General features: G+C 36.8%; 2 protein-coding genes across 2 annotated transcripts in view; one reads left to right on the forward strand and one right to left on the reverse strand.

Moving 5' to 3' along the window:
* tfpia (tissue factor pathway inhibitor a) overlaps window positions 1–27,673 on the reverse strand; it is a 1,059,262-nt gene that overhangs the window by 360,326 nt on the left and 671,263 nt on the right. The window lies entirely within an intron of this gene.
* The window catches only part of spegb (striated muscle enriched protein kinase b), a 109,277-nt gene that overhangs the window by 28,060 nt on the left and 53,544 nt on the right, over window positions 1–27,673 (forward strand). The window contains exon 3 of the mRNA XM_079822473.1: window positions 19,998–20,099. Coding sequence (XP_079678599.1) covers window positions 19,998–20,099 — 102 coding nt within the window. The remainder of the gene's footprint in view (window positions 1–19,997; window positions 20,100–27,673) is intronic.

The raw sequence follows: 27,673 nt of genomic DNA on the forward strand, positions 1-27,673 counted from the left end.
GTATAGTACACTCGTAATGATGATTGACGGGACTGAATGTTTAAGCTCCTCCCAAACCTACATTTGGAACTGACAGAATTGAAATTTTTGGGTGAACTAACGCTTTAATTTCTTTAAAACCTCAAACTTTTGAATGGTAGTGTAGGGGGTGGTGCTTATATTGTAAAAAAACCCCCAAAAACTTTGTGTTTATATAATTGACTTTGTTAGAATGACAAAGCTTACTGTTTTTAGTCTAGTAAATGTGTGTAATCTAACACATTTTTGGATCTAAGTCATCCTAGATTTGTGTGTGACTCTCCTCCACTTGTGGCCTAAATCGGAAAAATTGGCATTCAGCAACATGATTCACGTCTCTAGCGTCAGTGAGGTATGTGGGAGTTTTACAGGTGAAAACAACACGCGTGTGTCATCTATGTGACACCAGTGGAACAGAGCTGAGCCTTATAATTGTTCTTAAAACCGATCGATGAGATCCATGAAACAAGGAAAAGAGAGAGCTGTACTGGTCCCTCAGATATTGACCACAGTCTGTCAGAAAGAGAGCGAGGGCTGAAGAGATGGATAAAGAGAGAGACAGAAGAAAGAGACACAGAAAATGTGTTTAGAATGAGACTAGGTCAATTGGCAGTCTAGTTTGTAACACTGCTGTTCACATCATTGAAACAGAACAAGCACCTCACATCTGAGGAAAAACAGTTTGAAAATCAACATGAAATGCCATTCTAACTAGGGATGCACCAATTTTATAAAAATTCTGGCTGATATTGATAAACCGATAACTATTTTGATTTTATTCCATTTGTTTCATCCGGTATCATCAACCAACTGTGAGCAACATTATTTTACAGTACTTATTAATGTAGGTTAATGTAGATTTATAAATTGTTCATGGTTAATTATTATCTATTAATGTTGTATTAACATTAATTTACACAACTTGAAATGTAACAAATTTGGTAATACACTACCATTCAAAAATTTAGAGTTGGTGTAAATAAATGTTTCCGGCAGTAATGTTGTTGAACTGCATCTCTTATGCTTACCAAGGCTGCATTTATTTGATCAAAAATACAGTAAAACAGTAATGTTTATTACTATTATTATTATTATTATTATTATTATTATTATTACAATTTCAAAGTCTTTAGTGTCACATGATCCTTCAGAAATCATTCTAATGATGCTGATTTGTTGCTCAAGAAATATTTCATATTATTATAATTTATCAGTGTTGAAAACCATTGTGCTACTTAATATTTTTGTGGGATTCTTTGATGAATAGAAGGTTAGAAAATAACATTTACTTGAGATAAAACTTTATAAAAATTATAAATATCTTACTTTTGATCAATTTAATGCATCCTCACTGAATGAAAGTATAATTTTACTTAAAGGTCCCATGGCATGGCATTTTTCTATTATTTTATAATGTTTCCTGAGGTGTACTTATATTGTTAGTATGACTTTTACATCATAAAATGTCATAATTTAGAAATAAAAGGCATTTTTTCTATACTGCTGTTTGCCCTGTGGCTGAATGCCCTGCTTCAAGAGGCGTGTCTGCTGTGAGACTTCAGTAAAAACGCCCACTGTTGTGATTGGCTGACATCTTTGCATTTTAAATGAGCGGAGGGGGCGTGGTTTAACGAGGTCTACGAGGCACGAGCAGGCACGAGCTGCTGCCAGAGAGACGGATGGACCTGAGTTCACTTCACATCAGTTCTCAGCATGTCTGAACTGTTGTAGTTACAGCATATACTTCAGGTTATTAGTCTATTTCTAGTCGGAGGGACTGTCACTCATGTCAGAAAGTTAGTAACTTTAGTAAATTATGGATCAGCGCTGACTGGAGACGCGAACCGTTTAGAACGATTCAGTCCGATTTGGTGAACTGATTCGGTTCACTAAAAAGAACTGGTTCAAAAGAAAGATCGTTCGCGAACCGGACATCACTAATGTACCAGAGACAGAGCTCAGCGATTGCTAACAAAGTTATTTATAGTAACTACTGAGTTATGAGAGAGCTGTCAGCGCGAGTTTATTGTGTTTGTATCTGAGAGTTCTGAATAAACACGAGTCCCAGTCACACCGAGTCCGTCTTCATCATTATTACCAACTTTGTAACACATGCAAAGTACCATTACAGCTGTCGAGATGAACGAGTTAAAAGTAAGTGTTGATAATAGCATTATTTTTAAAATAAAATAAAAGCGTCAGTGACGCGTGTTGAGTACACAGCGCAAACAAAGACACAACAGCAGTAATCGAATGTAATCCAGTTTTTTGTGGGGCTAGACTGGCTAGCCCGAATATGCTCACGCTTACCCCCCTTCTGCTTAATCTCACGCCGCGTTTAGTGCCTCCGCTGTGGGCCAGATGCAGTACTGGGGGTCGGGGATGTTGAAGGCCACCGGCCAGTGCAGCCCGAGCTTCAGCGTGTGTGAGGCCGATGTTGAGCAGAAACTCCCGACTGTATGCACATTTTAGAACAGATAGACGCGACGAGGACGTACAAAAACACTGACTCACAAGATAGAAAACACGAAAACACCGTTCTGTCTGGAGAGAGAGAAGCCGCATTGTGTGCACGAATAATAAATAATTAGCTACACATCAGAAATCACTGATCACAGATCAGAAGGAACTGAAAAAAGACTTCTGTTTTCATTTGTACATCCAAACACTGAGAAACTGCCAGCATTCACTCGTTCACAACCCATGATCTCGCGAGCGTTTGCATGGGCGTGCCAGATTCTCTGGGTGGAGGAAAGGGAGGTAACCGTTCCTGCTTGGACATCAAACCAGGAGACTTCAGGATTGGCTCGTCTGGCCTGTCATTTTCTCAAAGGCAGAGAGAGACAGCCAGAACTCGGGTTTACACCGATCAACATTTCTATCCACTTGGGGACAATATTCAGGCTAGGGGAACTCATATTAATGTTGAAAAACCTCATAAAATGAAAATTTCATGCCATCGGACCTTTAAAAAAAAATCATGCTGGCCCAAAACTTTTGAATATGAATGTGTGTATGCTGTAAAAGCTTTGGTCATTATACTGTTAACAATCTAAACCTAAGTTAGTGTTATGAAAGATTGAATGAGCACTAAATGATGGTAGTTAATCTAAATCTTACATGCACAATTTGATATACAATATTGGCTAATACAGATAAATAAATAAATTATAAATCTAATATTGCATCCCTAATTTTAACCCATTATACTTTTGTTATCTGATGATGTATTTCTGCGTGAAACAGGGACATTTATACATCCGTATTTGATTGATATCATGGAAAGTGGGTGTTTAAAATGGGAAGAAAAATAAGAGGGATTTGTGATATCAGATGAAAATGAACGTTGTTTGAGGCAGTTTGATAAAGAATGTGTCTGACTTAAAAGAAGAATTGTTTTATTACTGATCAAAAATACTAATAAACATTTAAGGTGGTTGTGAACAAATCAAGTTGTTTTTCAGTGATATGTGCATTATCAGTAGCTTTCATATGTAGATATTGTGTATTTGTGCACCAGCTCAGTAGTCTGTTTGTAATTATATGCATGTTGGCATAACATTCAATGCATTAGAACAAAAGGACCCAGGTGTGGACAACACTACAGGAATAAAGGAAAGTAACCATCCACCTGGGTCATTATAGACACAAGCAGCGACAGCTAATGAGAACGAATAAGGGAATGTTTCGGGTGTCTGGCTCTCTCACAACCCCCTTGATGTTCTGCTTCAGCAGGCGTCGGTCTGTATAATGAGAGCACTTTGGCTATGAAAAATGGCAATCCATTTCAATGGCCACATAGACCACAATCTGTTTCTCAATGTCTTTTTGAGCATGTTTTTGTTGTACGACATGCACTTCGCTGCTGTACTGGTAGTACAGTTATGGATCGTGTGCTTTTTGTAAAATTAAAGAGCCTCAAAATCAATATGCCTCCCTGACCCCCTTTGCTAACATCGCAGGTGCGAGACTATAATTCATGATTTCATTATGCAAATCTAAAGCTGCACATGATTGCCTCAGTCTTCTCATTAAAGATATTTGATTTCTGTCCATGGGATGCAAATTCTAATAAACCATTTAATAAACTTATACACCAATTAATTTGAACCGTTGGAGAGGGAAATGAGAGGAATGAGTAGACAGCTTGAGCTAGGGCTCTGCTGCATGATGATATTTTACGCAATAGTGTACTGATAAATCATTTATACCGTGGTAGATGTATTCCTAAAGCTATCAGTTGGAAGGACTGCTTTACGACATTTACAGGTCAGACTAGGAATGCTAAATGTGGAATAATGTCAAATACAGAGAATGACATGTGCCAACCAAGTCAAGATCAGGATTGAGTTGCTGTGTAAATAAATATTTATTTATTTAATTTATGTAGTGAATAGAGTAGGGTAAGTTAAGCATGTTGTTCTATGCCAGAGGTATGTTAAACTAGTATGCTGAACAGTTGTTGCAAAATATAAGTGTATAAAAAAAGATTTAAAACTTTAAGGAGTCTTTAGGGTTCTTGGTGGGCTCAATTCATTGGGTGGACCATATTTTTCATGACAAGGCAAGTTAGCAGTACCGCAGTTTTATTGACAAAAAGGTCTGTTGTCTTGTCAATTGTAGCAATGCATGGAACAGCTCACATAGAAGTCACTTTCAAACCAAGCAGATTTCTGATGGTCAATGTGGCACGGCGGCAGATTTGTGTGACCAGCTTGGACCCATTGCGAAATCTGTGAGTGGAAATGTTTTGTGTGGATGCCTATTAAAATGACTAGATCAAAAATTTGCAGAACAATGGCAAATGTGACCGCAGCTTTAGTCTCAAGAAAGATTTTGCATTGTTTACCGTTTCTAAGACCTTTTTTTATATATTTTTGTATCTTGTTTGATAGGTTATATATATTAAAAAAAATTATGTCTTTTAAAATTAACCTATAATTTGATACTATTTTATTAGTACTGTGATATGTCATGGAATGAGTCCTTTTTAGAGATGCACCGAAATTACGGCCGCCAAAATTTATCAGCTGAAAATGGCATTTTTCGTTTTTTGCCAGTTTTTGCTGCCCCGCCCACTCACACTTTTTCACTCTCGCTCTATACACCTATCGCTGGGCAGTGTGACGCTCCTCTCAATATTCCGCTCTATGCACGTGCGCTTAATGGCTCAAATAACGCGCAACATGAAATTTCTATGTAGTAGAAGACTTGTTTCTGTTTGCAATAGCTCTACTGTGCTGTAACATGGTGTGGTATAGCCGTGCTGTGCAGCAAAATTACGATTTTGAAACTGATCCACTCCCTGCTACGCTCTGTTCGCATTCTCTGATAATAATAGCTTTGTAGGTCTATACAGTTTTTGGATAATTAGTCAAAAATGATTTTGTTAACTCTGATTCTGTTGCATAGAATTTAATAAAGAATAACATTGATATTTAATAATAATGTATTTTCTGTCTAATCCGTTCCAATGCACTACTTTTCCATTGCTTTTCCATGTAAACACGTGCTAGACGGACGCGTATAACCGTTGCGCTCACGTCTTCTTTTGCAGCAGTTAAAATCAGTTCAACTTTTAAAAAATGCTTCTCGTGACCTTGCGCTTTCCCCCCATTCCACTGCCCGCGTCTCGTGTTTTTTAAAGCAAAAACGCATTCTGTGTGAACGAGCCCTTAGTGTGTTACTTTCAGTAAAAGTCTGGTTATTTAAATTTATTGTCTTGTATGATTAAAATGATTGAATTTCGTTACGTCTAATATTAATACAATTATACTACAAAAGCTAATTTCAAATAAGGAATAAATCATTTTTAAAAAGCATTTTCTGTTTCGGTTTTTGGCCAAGTGCACCAAGAATTTTCGTTTTTATAAGATTTTGTTCATGCCACCCACCTGTACCTTGGGGGTAAAGAAGTCGAGGAGACAAAAATGTTTAAATTGTTTTTAAAATGTGCCAATGGTGGGTTGCAAAAAGGCACCATCAACTGGAGACTGCTCTGACGTCACAGGCATTGATCCTGAATACGAAACGAAGGCAGTGGGTGAGGAGACTCCCGACTGGAGCTGCTGCTGGGCAGGAGAGACGCGTTCAGCATCAGTGCATAGCAGAACGGGAAAAGTGAGGGGGAGAAAAAGGGGGGAAAAGCAAAACAGGACATGAAAAAGGATTTGCCAACTGGCATCCCTCAATGCAAGACTCAATAGGACTGACTCATTCGCTTGCTCTCTCACTCATTCTCTCTCTTTTTCCTTTCCTCTCTCTTTTTGTCTTCTCCCCTCCCTTCCCCCGAAACGGTGCAGGCTAGTGGTTTCTCTCCCTTTCTCTCTCCTGCTCGCTCGCTCTTTGCTTACCTCTACACACACACACACACAATATTTTGCTCGCTGCTGCTGGCTGGGTTTTATTGTTCTGCGCTCTTATTGGTCAACTCGATGGTTTAGAGCCAGCTCTGATTATTTGCCTCTGGGAATCCTGAAGCACTGAGGGGGTGTTGTCTACTGAGGATCATTTTTCTCAAATGTTTTTTTTTTTAAATTCTGGTATTAGTTCGAGCTGCCGTCTAAACTGAAAGAACAACAGCGTAATATCTGCAGCGGAAAACAACTTTATAATACAAAATTGAGTTTTTTGGGAGAATGCTCCGAAAAATCAAGTTTTTGAGAAAGAACTTTTGTTCTCAGAGAAATTACAGCAGGTGAATTGCCAGTCAGTTGGGTACATTTCCTTTCTTAAGTGGCTTTTTCAGCAGTCCAAGCTGGATTCAGATCATGCTACCGATACTATCAGGTCACCACCGGGTCTGACCGTGAATCCCCAGCTCCCAGAGAACGTCACTCCCACCTCGGTCAAGCGCAACAAAAGACCAGGATTACTCCAAGCCATGAAGAAAATCTGGTCCAAGAAACGCTTTCAGGTGAGTTGGTGCATGCTTTATTTGTCTTGCCTTGCATGTTGTCGACTCATAACTGACTGGGAGTTTGAGTTTGACCCATATGTGTGGGTTTTGTCATTCAGTGAGCTCCGTCTGAGGGAGGCTTGACCCAATTCCCTCCTTTAGGGCTGTTAGCGCTCATTCGCACTCCTGCGCCCCACCCTTTTCTTGTAAACAAACGGCACCCATCTGGCTAATTGCGTGAGGATGATTGCAGCTGAATAGGTGAATGTCCACAGCTCATTAAACTCTATCATATTCTGATGCATTCTGGGTTACGCTAAGAACCAGACAAAGATGACAGCCCCCTTGGTACTTTGCTGTCATTTTAAGGGGTTCTCAGGGGGTTGGAAATCCAAGATATTGTTTATAATAGAAAAGTTTTATATAGAAACCAGCATTGGATTTGTCATGACTCGTATTGTTACATTTTGCACCACTACAGAAGACATATGGCAAGTCAGCATGTAGGTTGTTTTCTTGTCCAAGTGCAATAAAACAGAAATGCTTGTAGCAGCAACTGATTTTTCCCTGATGCATATTTCTAGGGATCTGTAGGATCGTAAATTTGACTACCTCACACTTCACTGCATTAACAGAGTAGAAATGTAATCATTTTAGTTGATGGTTTTGATGTAAAAATCTCCCTTTTATTTACTACATTCAGTACTGCAGCCAAATAGCATCACATCAGCAGGCTGTTATTGCGCTCCAGAACTAGATGTCTGTTGAAATTCTACTTCCCAAGACATTGCCGTGCAGTTGCTAAGGTGCTTTTAGTGCGTTGCTAGGTGGTTGCTAGGGGCTACTTACTGATCCAAGTCAATCAGGCTAACCACCACAAATCTTTTGATATTCAAATGATATTCTGTTCTGTTATTGTCCGTCAGTTTAAAAAATAAACCCTCATGCCGATCCAATAATGCATTCTTCTTTGGAACACAAAAGAAGATATTTAATTTAAAAAAAAGTCCTTACAATGAAAGCCATTGGGGTCCAGTGTTCTTTGTATTCTGTACAAAAAGAAACAACATTAGGGTGGGTAAATGACAGTTTTCATTTTTGGGTCAACTATCCCTTTACATAGCAAAATGTAATATTTTGGTTTGTTTGGCTTATAGAAATGATCAATCATTTGTGGTGTTTTCTCTATATATAGACGGTCAGGTCAAAATGCGAACCATGTCCCCCTCCCTGGATGGCAAATGAAGCGAAAATGAGCAATCTGCACACCATCACTTTGCCATTGGCTGTAAGTGCATAAGAGTGTCCTTCTTTTGACAATATGTCATTGTGACATTTCACAGGTGAGAGCAAGACGAGCTCTTACCTCTTCCTCTCAGACTGATAGGAATCCTTGTGAAGATGAAAGGAAAAGTGGGTGTGAAGGAGAGGAGAGGGGGGATGGGTAAAAGAAAAAGATAATTGGATCTTAGTCGGCAGTCGGAGACAAGCGGGTGGATGGGGCAGAGATGTAGCTTGGAGACCAGACAGATACCGAACAGGTGTCTGAGTCATAGTTTCAGATGTAGGCTAAATGGTAGTTTCGTTCTATATCCTGTCATGTGAATAATATGTAATTATTTCATTCCTCCAGTTGATGTGTTTTAGGGAGACAGGATATCCAATTGCTGCTAGTAACTAAAGATAACTAGATTCACATTTCCTGAAGTATATACCAGTGCTTGCGAGGCAGCAAAAGAAGCTTAGGTTTATTTTCTTTTTATTTTCTTTTTTTGGAAATAAGACTGCAACACTTTGCCATCACTATGACACTCAGCACGCATCTTGTTTGTCTGTTGCACAAATACAGGCTGTAAAAATAGTGCTTTTGTATGCAGTGTACAGAAGTATTTGAATTCAGTATTTGCATAATTTTGATAGAATCATAGATGTATCCTTCACTACGTGGTATCTCACGATCATGTGCAAGTGGTTTGGCGCTTGGTGGAAATAATGAAAATGGTGTCTAGTGCAAACAATGTCAATTTATCGATTCAATTTCTACCAAGAAATAGGCATTTAAACACTTAATATTGGCTTGGTTTTCTCTAAAGCCCATTTGAATTTGCTCTAATCTAGACCATTAGACATGACGTTATGCCTCAGAAGCCTGCCTCAGTTTTCTTAAAAGGTGCCTTCGTACAAAAATGCTGTCTGTAAGTTGACTGACTGGATAGAGAGGCAGCAAGGCAGTTGGATTTGGTTTCAGACAGTTATAGTCATTGTGCAGTGTAAAGGTGTCTATAAATTAAATGTATGCGTTCTTTATATCTTGAGTTGTTAGTCTTAAATTCCACTTGTGTAAACATAACCTAACCCTATAAGAAGTACATTTAGTTAAAGGGTTAGTTCACCCAAAAATGAAAATTCTGTCATTAATTACTTACCCTCATGTCGTTCGACACCCGTAAGACCTCCGTTCATCTTCGGAACAGAAATGAAGATATTTTAGTTGAAATCTGATGGCTCTGAAAGGCCTCCATTAGCACAATGGCACTTTACACTCTCAAGACCCTTAAAAGGTACTAAAGACGTCGTTACAAAGTCCATCTCACTACAGTGGTTCTAAAATAACTTTATGAATCGGCGAGAATAGTTTTTGTGCGCAAAAAAACCCTAAATAACGACTTACATAGTGATGACGATTTCAAAACAAGGCATCATGAAGCTTCTTATGAATCAGTGAGCCGAATCATGATTCGGATCGCGTGTCAAACCGTCAAACTGCTGAAAATTGGCGATTCAAACCGCTGATTCGACTCGCTGATTCATAACGCTTCGAAGCTTCATGAGGCCGTGTTTTGAAATCGTCATCACTATGTAAGTCGTTATTTAGGGTTTTTTTGCGCACAAACTATTCTCGCCGATTCATAAAGTTTTTTTAGAACCACTGTAGTGAGATGGACTTTGTAACGACGTCTTTAGTACCTTTTAAGGGTCTTGAGAGTGTAAAGTGCCATTGTGCCAATGGAGGCCTTTCAGAGCCATCAGATTTCAACTAAAATATCTTCATTTCTGTTCCGAAGATGAACGGAGGTCTTACGGGTGTCGAACGACATGAGGGTAAGTAATTAATGACAGAATTTTCATTTTTGGGTGAACTAACCCTTTAATTATCAGTATTTATTTATATAATTACACTATAACAAGGACACCCTAAAATAAAGTGTAACCAGATGGTTATGTTCACACTGAATGTGAAAATGCTGCACAACAAGGCACAATTAATCGCAGATTCTGTGCAACGCACTGCACATACAACATACACTGTCAAAAGAAAAATCTGTTCAGTTAATCTCTAAAGCACATTTATTAACAGCAACAAGGCTGACCAAAGTGCTGTACAATACAACATTTTAAAAAAGCCAACAAAAAGAGATATGTTTTAAGACTAGATTTGAATGCAGATAAGGTAGAAGCAGCCCTAATGTGGTTTGGAAGGCTGTTCCATAAAGTGGGACCAGCCACAGAAAAAAGCTCTATTACCCCGGTACTTTAAGCAAGTTCTTGGAATTTGGAGTTAGTTTTGATCTTCAGACCTTAGGCTTCGTAAGGGATTATTGGGTTGGAGTAAATTAGATAGCTCGGCGTTTGATCATGTAAAGATTTAGTAATGTAATTTAGTGGCAACCAATGTAGATCTTCCATAAGGGGTGTGGCGTACGTAAATGTTTTACATCCTTTCAGAAGTCGTGCTGCTGCATTTTAAACCACTTGTAAGCGAGAAATGTGAGACTTTGATATACCATAATAGATGGAGTTGCAATAATCCAGCCTAGTCGTAATAAAAGCATGGATTGCAACTTCCAGAGACTTCTCGGATAGAAACGGCTTAATTTTAACAAGTAAGCAGAGATGAAAGATGAAAGCTATTCAAGATTGATTTTGTGACTTCCTGGAGAAACAGAGGGTCCAAAAACAGTAACCCAGGGGAAGCATGAAGGGGCCCTATTTTACCGATCTGAGTGCAGATTAGCATGCTGCAGATGCACTTAGGGCATGTCCGAATCCACTTTTGCTAGTTTAACGACGGAAAAAAACAATCGGCGAAGCAGACACATGGTCCAAAAGGGTTGTACTGAGTCTCTTAATGAATCATGGGTGTGTTTTGGGCGTAACGTGCAATAAACCAATCAGAGTCTCATCTCCCATTCCCTTTAAAAGCCAGTTGTGGAAAAACTGAACGCTTCTCCAGAGAAGAATCCTTTTATTTTTAATATTTAAAACGTTTGTGTGCTGCTGTGCGAGGCAGAGTGTATGCGCGTTGTGCACGCGTCTATAGGCGCATATTACTAACGTGCCCTTTAAATAACACAAATACTGCGACATTCACTTTAGACTAGGGCTGTGCAATTAATCGAATTTCGATTTCGATTTCGATTTTGCCTCCCAACGATCACCAAAATAGTACAATCGAGAAAAAACGATTATTTTGCCTTGCGTTCTGAATGAAACGCGCACGCGCACATCCGCCCCTCCCGAACCCACAAATCTCTCTCAGGTCGTGAGTCTCGTGTGCATATCATCCGCTGGAATTTAAAAACTCGGCGCGAGTAAAGATGGCAGAAGGAGGGCAGTTACAGCAGCGTTTGGTGAGCAAAAAAGACAAAACCAACTCCGTTGTCTGGGAACAGTTTGGCTTCGAGGAATCAGACGACGAGCAGAAACATGCTAAGATTTGCTACATGGTAGTGGCTGCAACGCAAGGGAACATCACGAATTTGTTTAACCACTTGAAAATTAAACACAGAGTGACCTATGACAATCTAATAAAGAAACAAAAACTGAGGAGAGCAGGGGAGCCGTGTAAACGTCCCTTTTTTCCTTCATATTTTTCAAATAATTCTCTCTTTGTAAACTTTGTTCAATGCATGCGAGATTGCGAGTGCTGCCATATTTTCGAATATGACCAGTCGTTTTCACCGTCATCACCCGGGTTTAGTGCTTTAGGGTTTAGGTTTAGAATGAGAAGCCGCGCGCGCTGGGAGAAAATGTGTCTCTGTGCGTTCATCCGAGAGCGCGCACACGTCTCTCAGCGCGCAAATATTGAGTTCTCTTTCAAGTCTTGCTCTTAAACGGACAAACTCACACAAAACGTATGTCAACATGTCCATCTTGATGAGTATCTTAGCAGACATAGTCTGTATATGCCTTAAGTGAACTTTATACAGTCGATAAAGAAGATGCGAGGTCTTAAAGGGGCAGTAGCCTTTACTGCTGTCTATTTAATGTCAAACAACAAAAGACAAGGACATCACTCACCGCTCTTGATTGAATAGCTTTTGTAAGTTTAATAGGATTAATCTTTAATTTATGCACTCAAATATGCAATGTTATTTTACATTTGATACATTTCTGTACCTGAAAACTAATGTTAGACGTACATGAAAAGCATAGCAGAACCATATTGTTGATCTTATTTATTTGTGGTTATCATTTTTACTTGAATACTTTTATACTTTGATTCGAATATATGTTATATTATTTATTTTAATAGTTCAAAAAGTACAACAAATGTTACAATTTCAATTGAATTGTTGAAAGGTGTATTTTTAATAAATACAACACATTCCCAAAGTCATGTGAAATAATCGTGTTACATAATCGTGATTTCAATATTGACCAAAATAATCGTGATTATGATTTTTTCCATAATCGAGCAGCCCTACTTTAGACCAGGTTTTTGTCGTTTTCAGTTGCCTCAAAATAGCAAAGCACCAACAATGCGCCTGAACACACCTTTTCAGACCAACAGATGGGCGCGAGTGCATTTCCTATTTGTGAAAATGATAACTGCGTCGAGCTGAAACTAGCAAAAAACACTTGCGTCGTGCCTGCCGTCGCATTGCGCCAGATGTATGATAGGGCCCATAGTGAGAAAAGAGCTGGTGAGTAGACAGAACCCTGTTGAACTTCACAAGCCAGATTTTCTATAGAAGTGACGTTTCCATTTTAACAGAGAATTTTCTGTTGGTTAAAAAATACTAGCTATTTTAAGATTGTTCCCTCCAAGCCCACAAAATTGTACCTTTAGGGATACACTAGCTTGTCACAGGGGAAGTACCCTCAAATATACCATTGTGTCTTATCTACTCCTAAAGGGTAGACTGGGTAAACCCAGCCTGATCTGCCGGCGATTTGATTTCGCCCTGCAGCTCAGTCTGGAAACCTGTACATTCATTTCTACTGCTTCTGTTACACTTTTGCGGGAACCAATCACAGACTGGCTTATCCACCTGGCGCGCTATTGGCGGGTTTAACACGATGACGGATAGAGAAGCGATGAGTTGTTGCCTGTTGATCACGCCTCTTGTGGTCTGATTGGTTGAAGGACTATCCAATTGCATACAGAGCCATTTAATTTAGCTAATTTATCTCGCCTCTTGTGCAGTAGAAAATACATAGCAGACTCCCCAGACCAATGTTCAATCTTAAATTGAGCTTGGTCTGGTGATAGCCAGACAACCTAAGGGATGCTTATTAAATATTACCTTAAAATACTCTCTTAATGTACTAATTGCACTTTTTAGGGATAAATAAGGCATAAATGTGTACCATTGAGGGTACTATTCCAGTGTCAAGCTAAACTTTTTTTTTTTCTTCTGACCTTGTAGTTTGCAGAAATTGACCATGGCCATGACCATGAATGTAAAACCTCTGATTAACATGGCTGACATGCTTTGCATAGTGACATGGCATTAGAGGTTTAGAATAAACCTTTAACCAGAACGTTTGAGTAGTATCAATACCAAGTCGACAGTATAGACTCGGCCATGAATCTCGTGAGCTCCCACCGTTCTTTCTAAACCTGCCCTGCTGACTCACAAGCATTAGGAAAGGCAGGGTGGATGAGAGAGCTGTGTTCCTTACGGTGTGAAGTGATTCACTTGCTGCATTGGCAAGAGTAATGAAAAGTTAGACCGGGTGAGATTGAAATAGCCCACTCGCTCAGGGCTGAAAGAGCGGAGTTAGAGCAGAAAGCAGATACCGTAACCCAGATTAAATAGTGCCCGGTAGCATTCATCAGACTTTGTTCTGTGCCTAACCTGGCAACACACAAATTACCTGGTGACCAAGAAGGTAAAAATGTTGCATCAAAACAGCCAGAGCTGTTGCCCAGAGATGTTTGATTCATCCTGTATGAATGTCTGTGTTGTGGGCTGACATGAAAAATAATTTGAGCTCTCCAAGGTGCTGACCAATGGGGCTTAGAGGTTTTTGTCTGGACAAATAGAGTGGCTAGAAACAGACAGCAAAAACAGTTCTGTTTCACACAGCTTATGTTGTTTTGGTGCCAGCTTATGACTGTATCGTATTTTTTAAACATTTTATAGTGCTTTTCTAAAACCTAGTGAGATGTCTACTCAAAGTTTTAATTGGGTTTGGTGTCAGCATGTTTCTAAGGTAATAATACAATACTCTACTGATCACACAAGAATATTAGTTAAAAGTTTTGGGTGGATTTAAACATTTTATTATCAATATTGTTTAGTCTTATTTTAAGTAGTAATGTGATAATTGACATTTTCTCCTGCATCATCCACGATCTCACGAGTTTATTGTAATACATTCTAGGATCGATTTTTAACAGATTTTGTTCTGTTCTGTTTTGAAAGAAAAATAAGTCTTGTTGACATTTCTACCTCTATGCCCCGCCATCTTGAAATAATATTTTCATTGATCTTGCCGTAATGCAATCTTAAATTTGCTTTACTATGAAGAATATGTGACTTTGTCCAAAACAAGGTATCTTCGAAGGCAACATTATGAAATATTGTAACACTCTAAAAACCACCCAAAAGACCCTAGCAACCACTTAATGCACTAAAATATTTCAGAAGACCTTAATAATCACATGCACTCTAAACAATGCTGGGTTAAAAACAACCCAAGTTGGGTTGAAAATGGACAAACCCAGCAATGTTGTTTTTAAGCAAAGATTTAACCCAACCGCTGGGTTAAAACAACCCAATTGCTGGGTTTGTCCATTTTCAACCCAACTTGGGTTGTTTTTAACCCAGCATTTTTTAGAGTTTAGCAATATGTTGAAAACAACCAAAAGTTTGCTTGTACAATCTCAGTTTCTTTAGAAAATACACAAATTTAGCTCTAAAAATATCATTCTTAAGTAGAGAATGATTTATCAAGCTAATAAGCAATATTCATTTTGTTATATATTTGTTTTGTTATCATCCTGTTATGGATATGGATATTCCATTTATAGCTACAAACAAAGATGACTCAATTAATTTTAATTTTTGTAATTGGATTACACAATCATAACAAAAAATTGGTTGCGGAGCCCTGTCTTTTTTGTAGCCATTCTTGATGTTGTCATACAACATAGTAACTGAATGTCAACCGTTGAGAGCTTGAGTCCATGTTTACTTCCGCCTCAGTTCTTCGCAGAACAGATGGCTGGCTGAAGATCCTCCCTCAGTGGCCTGCTCAAAATCAAAGGAGTGAGTGTGCATTTGGCAGGTCATTTTGGATAAGTGTCAGTTTTGAAAATGTAATTGAAGCTTGAAGTGCCCTCTGTTCCTAGCAGCTTTCTAAATATCATGGGGCATAGAACCAAAGCTCAAACATTATGTCAACCTCAGAGTCTCCACTCTGTACATTTACCATTTAAAGTATAGATTAGGGAATTGATTGGTATGTGAATTTATTGACTTTGCTGTAATTAATGGTGTTTGCAAAAGCAAGCATCCCTATTAATATTGATCATATGTAAGGTTAGCGATTTAGAACAAATCCCTGAATCTTTGTGTGTAATTTTCATTGTTTGTGCTACAGCAACGACACCTAAAAAATGTGGCTTTTACAGTGAACTTACTAGTAGTTTTTGTTCAGACAATATATAAGGGTACGTTTACACAATAACAATGTACTAAAAACGGAAAGTTTTTTCTTTGTACAGATGACAACATTATCAAAACGATCCCCCATTCACGCTGTATTATGCATGCCAGGTCAGTAGTTGGCGATGACACTTTGTGAAGAAAGTCTATGCGATTGCGCACATATGCATTATTTTACAGAGCCAAACATGCATTACTTTAGACTGAACACGTAATGCGCATGCCATCACCGTTTTCACAGATTCCCATTTGTGAAGTTTACACGGAGATGAAAAGCTTGCACTTTGAAGCCTCTTTTTGAAGTTTGTGTTTTCAGACCCCCAAAACGCCATTGTCGTGTACATGAACGGCCAAAACACAAAAAGTTTTCAGTTTTTAGTCGAAAACGGTGTTGTGTAAACAGCATACAATGGAAAATGTGCACTTTCCTTAAACGTTTCAGCCAAGAGATACATGTAAATAAATGCTAACAGTACTTGCCGCAACTCAAGTGTGCGTAGGCTTTGTCAACGTCTCTGTGTGGATTGATCATCAAATGCATCTCTGTGGCAGTTGTGTTGTTCGTTTTGACTAATCAAGGCAATAGAAGAATTCAGATCTTTTGCATAATGCATGGCACTTGTGTGCGGTGGAGTGGAACCAGCCTTTTCGTCCATTAAGATGCCAAACATGGAGGCTAATGACAAACCAACCAGCATCACGTGCACATGAATCCTTCTTCGCCTATGAATTATTCAGACGTTTTAATGCCTTGTAAATGTTTTCTTTACAACAAGCAGAAAGCGCTGAGCTTAAGCAAATGAATTCAAACGGCCGGCTTGTAATTCCTCTAAAAGTTCATCCACTTTTATTTGCCTTTCCCCTTCACCAACCCTGCAAAGCTCCAGGCACCAGTCTCTGAAAACGGATGGCCACCGTCCTTAGCTAATGCGGTTAGGGAACAGATTCACAGAAGAAGGGTTTGAAATTACTGGTGCCTCGGCCATTAGGATTTAATTTCTCCCTGTTACTAATGGATTGGGAGTTACAGACAGCCGTTGCTTGATGCGTCCTCGGTGTTGCTTCGGTTTACATTCATCCATTGTGAACATAGTTGGATCGGAAGCTATACTGGGAAGCTGAGAATCACATTTCTCATTAAACAAGATGAATTTGTTTAGAAATGGACAGACATTACATACCTTACAGTATGTTGCTTGAAAGCTGGGAATAACAGTTTGCAACAGAATAAGATCAACCATTTCGTAGCCCACTTAAGCTGTAGTGGATGCTTTCATACTTGTCATTCAGCAGATGTGTTTAATGCAAGGTGACATGCGGGCACACCAACGCAGGGATTGGCATAAGAAACTAGCTCATTTTTTTTAGCCTCTCAGTCCCCAAATGGCCTACATTTGATTTAAAATCTAGGTTAGCAGAGCAAAGATGGACATGTTTTTTGAAGACCGACAAGTGGCACAGGCCTCTCATTTCAAAAGCACTCTTGTTAGTCAGCTTTGGGAATATCTGCTGGTGTACTGTTTGAAATGCTTGTTTGTTTTGCTCATTTGAAGTGATAATCATACATTTTGAAGCATTCTGTGCAACTACTAAAATGGCTCTTTTCTCTTTCTCTTTCTCTTTCCAGAAAACCGGACACTCTAACCGAACATTTGGGAGGTTCACTCATGGTGTGTTTGGCTTTATAGATAACAGGTTATTACAAGAGAGATTTTATGATAACTCTTCAGAGTCTGTCAGTCATCTAATGTGTGGTCTTTGTTTATAATCGAGGATGCATTCATTTCTTCCCTCTACAATTTTAAAGAGAGTGCAGATGTTAGCAGACATGGGAGAAATTCAAAACTGCAGAATTGGCGATTCAATTGCAATTTTTTTTTTATAAATCTATTTAGATTTACTTAATTTTATTTTAGCTTTAAAGATTTTAGTGCTTTTTTTTGCCAATCCATTCATTTAAGGGTTTTTAAGTTTTAGTTAAAGGGTTAGTTTACCCAAAAATGAAAATTCTGTCATCATTTGCTCACCCTAATGTCGTTTTAAACCAGTAAGAATTTCGTTCATCTTCGATAAACAAATGAAAATATTTTTAATGAAATCCGAGAGCTTTCTACTCTCCATTGACAGTCTACACAACTTCCACTTTGACGCTTCAAAAAGCCCAAAAATAGATCATCAAACGAATCCATACGAGTTGAGCGGTTTAGTCCAAATAGTTTGAAGAGACATGGTCACTTTGATGAACATATTTAATTTGGCCTTTTATAAATTCTTCAGCCAAGAATTTGCGTTTGCATTGAGTACTTGCAAAATGTGTTTATAACTTCGAAGTATCATTCAAATGTGTGTCAAAACAAAGTCTAAGTCTTTGTGGCATATGAGATTGATGATAATTCATTAAGATTTAGGATTCCTATCACTTGATACTCCGAGGCAAGCCCAAAAAGTCATCTAGAATCCTTTTGAATATGTAGTTTATAATCAATCTCTGGATCAAGGCCTTCCAATAACCTCATCAGAGACACCTAGAGGGCCTACATCAGGGGAAGTGCTCCATTCAGATAAATATGATCTAAATTGTGTGCCCTAAATTGAGCATAAAGTACCTTCTCTGCTGCACTGCTCCCATTACCTCTCAGAGAAGTGTTTATTATAAATGACTGCTAATGGAGATATCATTCTTATTCATGTCTGATAATTATAAAGTAATTTAGTCTGCTTTATATCAGTTTGCACACTCTGAAAACATCTCCCCCAATGCAGCAGATAGCCTATACGTAATGCATCCTCAGTTTTAAGTACTGACTGTACATCTTTATGAATTTGTCAGTGTTGATGAAATTTGTGTTCCTGTTTTGATTTGTAATAAATCATTGTGTTTTTGATTATTATTGAAGATGCCAGTCAGTGTCGTGTTTGTGTGCTTGGATTTGAGAAGTTATGCTAGAAAGATTTCTGGAATTGTCTGTCTGCTCGCTCTGATAGAGAAGAGCCTGACAATGAATCAATTCACTTTATGTACAAAGACACTATAATCCCAGCATCAATAATGCAAAAAGCTTAGCAGTGCTTAGCATTGAAGCAATTTATACGAACTGCTGACACTTTTGCACTGATGTGATGAGATCTCCCTATAAAAGCTCTTTAAATTGAAATTATGCTTTAAAAATTAATTAGACAGGCAGAATTAATGTGGATTACACTCTTTATTACATTCTCCATTTAAGATCAAGCTTTATTAAAACGTTTTAATTAATGGGAATTATTTTTTATTATATAGGAACCATGTTGTCTCTGATAATCGTTAATGTTTAGAAATACATAGTAGATTATTTATCACAGTACCATCTGTGCAATTAAATTAGCTTTGATCTCATTTAAAATGGATGATAATTCAAAATTAACTGCCTTAATGTAAAATACATAGATTATTTAAAAAATATATGCATTTGAAGGCTCAGAACCCTTCATCTTGTCTGAAATAAAATATTTGATTAACAATATTGGGAATTTGCTGCTCCTTTCAAAAATTTGTACAGGCAGGATTGAGCCTACAGGGTTTGATCTGCAAATAATACAACCTAATTGAAAATGAAATAATTAAATTTAACGTGCAGAGACTTTCTTTTTCTAATCATTTAAGTAAGCAATTTGTACTTTGATTTGGCCCATTTGACCATCCTTACAAGCTCAAGTGTTCTATACGCAGAAAACAAGGCAAAAGCAGATGGCAGTGATGTTGTGCAGCAAGTACTAGTCAACCTTGACCGGTAAACGGTGCAAATGTGTCCATTCAGCAGATTGTTGCTGTCTTATCTGTTTACTGGGATGGGATTCGTCTCTTTAGTAACGGTGTCTTGTCTGCTTCTTTCCTCTGCCACTATGGAAGCGAAGTTTTCCGCTCCTGTCGGAAGCAAAGTTATGGTAATGTTTGTTTTCATCTTTGAGCTCAATGCAGTGGTTCATTCCCTCGTTTCCCACGATGCTGTCACACATTTCTATTTATTAATTTCACTTATCACTTTGTGGCGACTGCTTTTTATTCTCAAGTGATATACTTTTCCACAAAGAATGTAAAAAAATACTCAAAAAGTCTTAATATGATTTTATTTGCTTGGTTTGAAATCCGTTATCATTACAGTTGGTGGTTTCTGACTTAACGTCTTATTTCTTTGTGGTAGACTCTGAGACTACAGAGGACGAAGCCGCTGAGCCACAAATACCCCTGGAAGCTAAAGAAGGAGCCAGAGGTTTTCAGGATGAGGCCCAACGAGTGCCTGCAGGTAAATTACACTTTCAATATGAACTACTATGTCAACAGTCAACCTTTCAAATACTGTTTTGTCTTAAAGGGATAGTTCACCCAAAAATTATGTCATCATTTTCTCACCCTCAGGTTGTTTCAAACCTATATGAAATTCTTTCTTCTGCTGAACACAAAAGAAGATATTTTGATGAATGTCGGAAACCAAACAGTTAATGGGCCCGATTTTTTTTCCATACTATGGAAGTCATTGGGGCCCATCAACTGTTACCCATATTCTTCAAAATATATTTGAATAAGATTTAAGAAAATCACTTTAGTATGGGGAACACATATTCACTATTAACTATGACTTTTGCCTCAATAAACTCCTAATTACTGCTTATTAACAGTTAGTAAGGTAGTAGTAGGATTAGGGGATGTAGAATAAGGTCATGCAGAATAAGGCATTAATATGTGCTTTATAAGAACTAACAGCCAATATCCTAGTAATATGTATGCTAATAAGCAACTACCCTTTGGTTCTCTTCGTTTAGGGGTTGCATTAGTTGTCTTCCCGGTCATAAGTGACCGGACACCTAAAAATTTAACTTCCTCCACCCCAGTAAAACCAATGCAGTTAAGATTATTTGATGGTATTTTTTTTATATTTTTGCAATAATTATGGTCTATTTTTGCCATTGAAAATTATACAAAATATAATCGCTCATTATATTTATAAAAAATATTTGTTTTAAATTATTGCAGTATTTCAGTTTAAAATACCTTTGCTTTTTTGAAGGCAGATTAGCGCCCTCTTTTGGAATTATTTAAGAAATCATGCAACCATCGGTGTAATCACTAGAGGTCTCTATGGAGAGGCTTGAGAATTCCCTAGTTCTGTTTTGAACACATTTAATGATTTTTTTTAGATGGATTTGAAAATATATTTAAAAAATCTCAAAGACTGTGTATTTTAAAGTTTTAGATATTTTTTTGTTGTTGTTAGAAATATAGATTTTTTTCGGTGAATTTGTGTTTTTGCAGATTTCTCATTCATTTCCTATGGTGTCATTTTTGACTGAAGAGCACAAGTGGGAGTATTTTTTTACAACCACTTAGCATACTCGAATCATGCCCTCAAAGTTTCACATCATTCTGATGAAGCTGTGATTTTTAAAAATTCCAAATGTGGTTCATAGGTTCAGTTTTTCATTTGTGTGTGTGTGTGTGTGTGTGTGTATAAGTGTAAGTGTGTGTGAGAGTGGATGTGTCAATATCACACTCTTTACGTTTTAGTGTCACCCCTTTACTGCTGTGTAAATTTTTTCAGCATCGTGGCCGATTTGTAGATTGTACACACAAATATTCTGAGAATTTGTGTTTTTGCCGATTTCCCATTCTTCTCCTATGGTCGGTCGGTTTAACGAACAATTAGCATGCTCGAATCAGGACCCCAATTTTTTTGTGTGATTACATAACTAATGCTAGAAAAGTCACCAAGTTTCATATCATTCCGATAAAGCAGTGATTTTTAAAATTTCCAAACAGAAAATTTTCCGGTCAGAAATTACCGAAGAGCACCAGAGGGTTAATAGTGAGAATCAAACCCTTAAATAAAGTGTTGCTGAAAAAAATCATCAGGTTTGGAACAACTTGAGGGTGAGTAAATGATATGACACAACTTTGGGGTGAACTATCCCTTTAAGATGTATAGTATAGCAGAGCTTATTAACATTTATGGTAACACTTCAGTATGGGGAACACACATTCGTTATTAACTATGACTTTTGCCTGAATAAACTTCTAATTTACTGCTTATTAATAGTTAGTAAGGTAGTTTTTGTTGCTTTTAAGTATTGGGATTAAGGGATGTAGGATATGGTAATGCATAATAATGCATTAATATGTGCTTTATAGGTACTAATAAACAGCCAATATCCTAGTAATATGCATGCTAATGAGCAACTAGTTAAAAGCGAGAATTGAACCCTATAATAAAGTGTTACAACATTTACATTTATAACAGATACACAACCATTTGAATGTTTGGAGTCAGTAAGTTTAAACTTTAGATACTAGTACGTATTCATTAGATACTAGTTATTTTTTTTTAGAAACTGGTACTCGTTCATTAGATACTAGTACCTATTAAATTGATACTTGTACTTATTCATTTGATACTAGTACGATAGTAAGTACTAGTTCTAATTTTTTATCTTAAGTAAAGTGTAATTAAAAAACTAGACACTATTGGAATACGGACAAGTATCTAATTAATAAGTATTAGTATATTAAAAAAGGTACTAGTACCTAAAAAATAAGCACTAGTACCTAAAGAATAAGCACTAGTAGCAAGTGAATAAGTACTAGTACCTAATGGAGTAAATACTAGTATCTAAAAATATGTGCTAATATCATTAAATATATAATAGTACGTTTTAAGGATTAAATGTTAAAATGGCTTGCCATACCAAATCAGCATATTAAACAGATTTCTGAAGGATCTTGTGACACTGATTATAGCTGAAAATTCAGCTTTGCTATCATGGGAATAAATTGCATATTAAAATTAATTAAAAGTTATTTTAAATTGTAATTATATTTCACAATATTACTGTTACTTTACACAACATTGCTGTTATTAATTGTTGAGCATAAGAGACTTCTTTCAAAAACATAAAAAAATCTTACCGAACTGAAACTTTTTTGAGTGGTAGTGTATACACTGTACTGTACAAACCTTTTAGCCATTAAAGGAATAGTTTTCCCAATAAAATGAAAAAGAAATGATTTACAAGACCTCTGAGCACTTACATATATTAAATACAAGATACAGTGCGAGAATAAGCTTTAGATTGAGTAAACAGAAACATTAACAGAGTGCAGCGTGTTTCAACAGTGTAAATATATATTTAACATAATGTACATTTTTATTGCATAATGCCTGATATAATATTGAACAGTAAAAAGTAATCGAGCATACAGTAGTTGCCATTAACTGTTATAGATGGAGATGGGAATTTCTTCTTCCTGGATGTTCAGGTGCCCAGTGGTCTGTACCGAAGTACAAAGACATTGTGTCCTGGGTGTGTGGGTTTTGTGTTTAGTTTTCTTGCCCTTTTTTTTTCACCCTGGAGGTGATGACATCCTGGAGGTAGGCCAAGGATGTCGTTCCAAACCCTTATTCTGTTATTTTCTTTTGTGACACACAAAAGGACAATCTTTTTCATACAATGACATTTCGTATAGCAACCACAGCTGTCAAGCTTTAAAAAAAAAAAAAAACATTAAAAAACAGAAACCGCATGAAAGCATAACAAAAGTAAGTAGTTTATATAACTTTATATTATAATTTATATTATTTTATAATATTATATTATAATATTATATAAATATTCCAGGTCCTCTGTAGCCATACCTGGGTTTTGATTTAAAAATGGAACGTCTACCAAACAACATTGTTTCTCATCTGTGAACATGACCTTTTCAGTGAATAATGAGCTACATTTCAGTCTGATCCTAACACAACGCTATCGTGTGGCTTCAGAAGACTTGGAACCTAGAGTCAAAGATTTAATTATTTATTTATTTTTGGTTCTTTTGAATCTTAACATGCTTGGTCACAATCAACTGTCAATTTAATGGGATGTCAATGAAATTGCATACAGCATACGGGTTTGAAAAGACATGAGACTTGAATTTTCAAAAAAAACGGTTGCACTTTATTTTACAGTACGTGTACTAACCTAAGAAAGTACTGGTTAATTTAACCTCCTGGATGCCACTGTCCATGTACAAGGACAGGAATATTTTAGTGAATTTCTCTGACGCCATACATGTCACAGTTTTAAGTCTGAATGTCCTGTAAAGAGCACGTTCAGGGCTTTTCAGAGATACCATTTGTTTTGAAGTTTCACCAGGACAACTACTCCTTGGTCTTTAATAATGACTGAATTATCAAATTTAGGACTCTAATGGAAATATGCTAATAGTAATATTTTTGTAATTATCAATTAAATGACTTAATTTTCAAATAGTTTGTTTATAAATACATCTCAGGAAAATGTAATGGGATTTCTAATCAAAATATGAATTTCTGTTACAAAACAGGGCATTGATTTCATACATGTCCATTGTAGAGGACACCAGGACTTAAAGCATGTTTATCAGGCATTTTAGCAGACACAACAAGGGAATAGGGAAAGAAATTACATAAATGTTCCTATAAAATATTAGATATTATTATAAAAATTTTGCCAACTATTACTGCCATTATTACGCTTCTTTTTTCATTATATGTTGCTCCAAGAACACATTAATATGCAAATTAGATACAGTATAGATACATTGCATTGAATGGTAAAAAAAAGGAATGGCCATTTTACCCACATATTGCACAAAGTAAAATAAAGTATCAATTAATTCCGTATATCTTTCATAACAAAGTTGAGAATCATCTTTAAGCAAAGTTTTAAAAAAAAATCCTGAAAATTTTTTGCCAACTATTACTGCCATTATTACGCTTCTTTTTTCATTATATGTTGCTCCAAGAACACATTAATATGCAAATTAGATACAGTATAGATACATTGCATTGAATGGTAAAAAAAAGGAATGGCCATTTTACCCACATATTGCACAAAGTAAAATAAAGTATCAATTAATTCCGTATATCTTTCATAACAAAGTTGAGAATCATCTTTAAGCAAAGTTTTTAAAAAAAATCCTGAAAACTGAAAATTATTTGGTGAATGAAAAAAGGCTTTTGCCTATGCATGTCATTTCATGTCATTTTTTTTTTTTAAACAAATGAGTCCCGGTGTCCACTTATGAGGACATAGCATAAAATACGTTTCCATTTGTTTCTTACACTCTAAAAAATTTAATGACATGAAAAAATACTAAATTCAAAAGACTTGGGAGGATAAGGTATCTACATGGGTTAAGGTTAGGGATTATTGTAATAACTATAGTAGGTTATTGTAATAACTATAATAGGTTGATAGTATGTACATAGGGAACAGGACTTTAAAATAAAGAGCTACCAAAATACTGTGATATTTGAGGTAAAAAGTTACTGCAATATTAGCCTTAGTTGACATTTAAGGTTACTTAAATCACACATTATGCTAATTTCTTTAGCACTGCCAGTTCACTCAGATATAAATAACACCATTATGGTAAATCTCAAGGCATTTCTTATCACTGAGAAGACAGGTGATTAGAGCAGTGTAAATAAAAAGGTTAAAGCAAGAGCAAACAGAAGCTCACATATCAACAGCAGGCAACAAATCAAACAACAGTTACAATTGTATTTACATTATATTCACATATATTATCATATTCATTAGTATTTAAAAAATGCCAGCAATTGGGTTGTTTTAACCCAGTGAATGGGTCATTTTAACCCAGCGGTTGGGTTAAATGTTTGCTTAAAACAACCCAATTGCTGGGTTAAAACAACCCAATTGCTGGGTTAGTCCATTTTCAACCCAGCATTGTTTAGAGTGTAATGTTATCAATTGAAAATGGTTATAGTTTACCTTTACCATTTTCCTCAAATGCTTTGAGTAAATAAAGTAAATAAAGTAATGAACTAAAGCAATCTTGTTCATATTTGTAGGTTTTCAGGCTGTAAAGTGCACGCATTACTTTTTGAATGTTTTGATAGACACTGAAATGCACAATATCAACATGTTTAACTTTAGACATACACATTCTGTCAATAAGCTTGTATTGTACATTTAGTGTCTATCCAAATGTACAAAAATGTATGTGTGCTAGAACCACACTATACATGTTGTGCTCTAAAGTTTACACACCCCTTGCAGAATATGTGAAATAAGAGGGAGCATACAACATTTTTATTTTTTTATTTAGTACTGTCCTGAATAAGACATTTTATAATGTTCTGAAGAAAACTGGGCAGTTTAACTGCTCAGGACAAACAAGGGACTCAAGAACAACCATCACAAAACATAAAAACAACAGCCTTGGATAATCCAGGGAACGACACCCAAAAAATTAAAATTAGCCCATGATTGACTCACACTCAAGTCATCCTAGGTAAATATGACATTCTTCTTACAGACAAATAAAATCTGAGTTATATTAAAAAAGTCCTCAAGCTTTATAATGGCAGTGACCATAAAAGTGCATCTATCTATCTATATAACTGCTCCACACGGCTCCGGGGGGTTAATAAAGGCCTTCTGAAGCGAAGTGGTGCGTTTGTGTAAGAAAAATATCCATGTTTAAAACTTTATAGACTAAAATAACTAGCTTTCAGTGGTCAGCGGTACGCGAGTCGACTTGCGCTTAAAGAGTAACCCCTGACGCGATGTATAGGAGCATCGCAAGCTTTGACGCCTCTCGCGGGTAGAGCTGGCAAACTCATGCCCCTCTTCTCTTACATCGAAATCCTCCGCCATTTCTCTTGAAAAATTCGCGTTTTAGACTTCATGACCGGTGTTTTGTCTTGAGAGCCAGGACAATTTTAATATAACTCCGATTTTATTCGTCTGAAAGAAGAATATCATATACACCTAGGATGACTTGAGGGTCTAATTTAAATTTTTGGGTGAACTATCCCTTTAAGAATCAAGGGTGTGTAAACTTTTGAACTGGTCTTTTTTTTGTCTTGTGGACTATGTAAACATCTTTTATGTAAAATGTCTTCTTTAAGACAGTACTAAATAAAAAAACAATATGCATTTTGTATGATCCCTCTAATTTTGTTAAAATAATTAACATTATGGAGTGTGTAAACTTTTGAGCATGACCGACCGTATGTAAACCTATGAATACTAATGAGATCTGATGTAAGGTATTACATCAAAAAAACATTGATTTTTGCATGTGAGCATGTGTATTCCTGCCTCATCACACCTTTTTTTTCTTCTACTTTTAGCTAACAAAAAATCTTGATGATATTCATGAATATAAATTGCCTTTAAACAGAGGAAAAGCATGGATGTGTTTACAAAGACACAATTCGGAGGCCCATTCTCTTGATTCTGTTTAGTCCCTTTGCGGCAATTGAACTCTCAGTTGTCAGTATGTATTATGACAAAAGCCTTCCCGTTATCCCTTGGGGAAAGTGGTTGAGAGTGTATTTCAGACACTTAGAGACTGGATGAGCAATATTTCCATTTCTTTCATCATCTTGAGAGGGGACTAAAAATTAGAAGAGAAGAATAGAGTGATATTTATTTGATGTGCGATTTCAGCTTAGAAATGAGAAGTGTGAGAACAGCATGCTCTGTATATAAATATCCATTTTGATCTCAGCGTCTAAAATCGAAATTCATTTATCTTGTGCACAACGCAGCTTTCAGCGAAGAGATTTTCGAGAGTGGTGCACCACAAGCAATGGAGCTTGAATTGCACTGTAAATTGTCTGTTTGTCATTAGCGCTGTTATGAATGATGCTCTTGTCTTCACAGCGCATAACATACAGTTGTTAGATCCAAAGCCTTTCTACAAAATGAAAGTCAACAATTTCACCAACAAAGAGATGCTGGAGGAAAAAATGTGTCAGGATTTGGTGGAGCGTATGATTTCCGTAGTGAAATAAGTGATTGATTTGATCTGTTATGGTAGGCGTTGAGA

Source organism: Gobio gobio, assembly GCF_949357685.1.
Source record: "Gobio gobio genome assembly, chromosome: 7".
NCBI lineage: Eukaryota > Metazoa > Chordata > Actinopteri > Cypriniformes > Gobionidae > Gobio > Gobio gobio.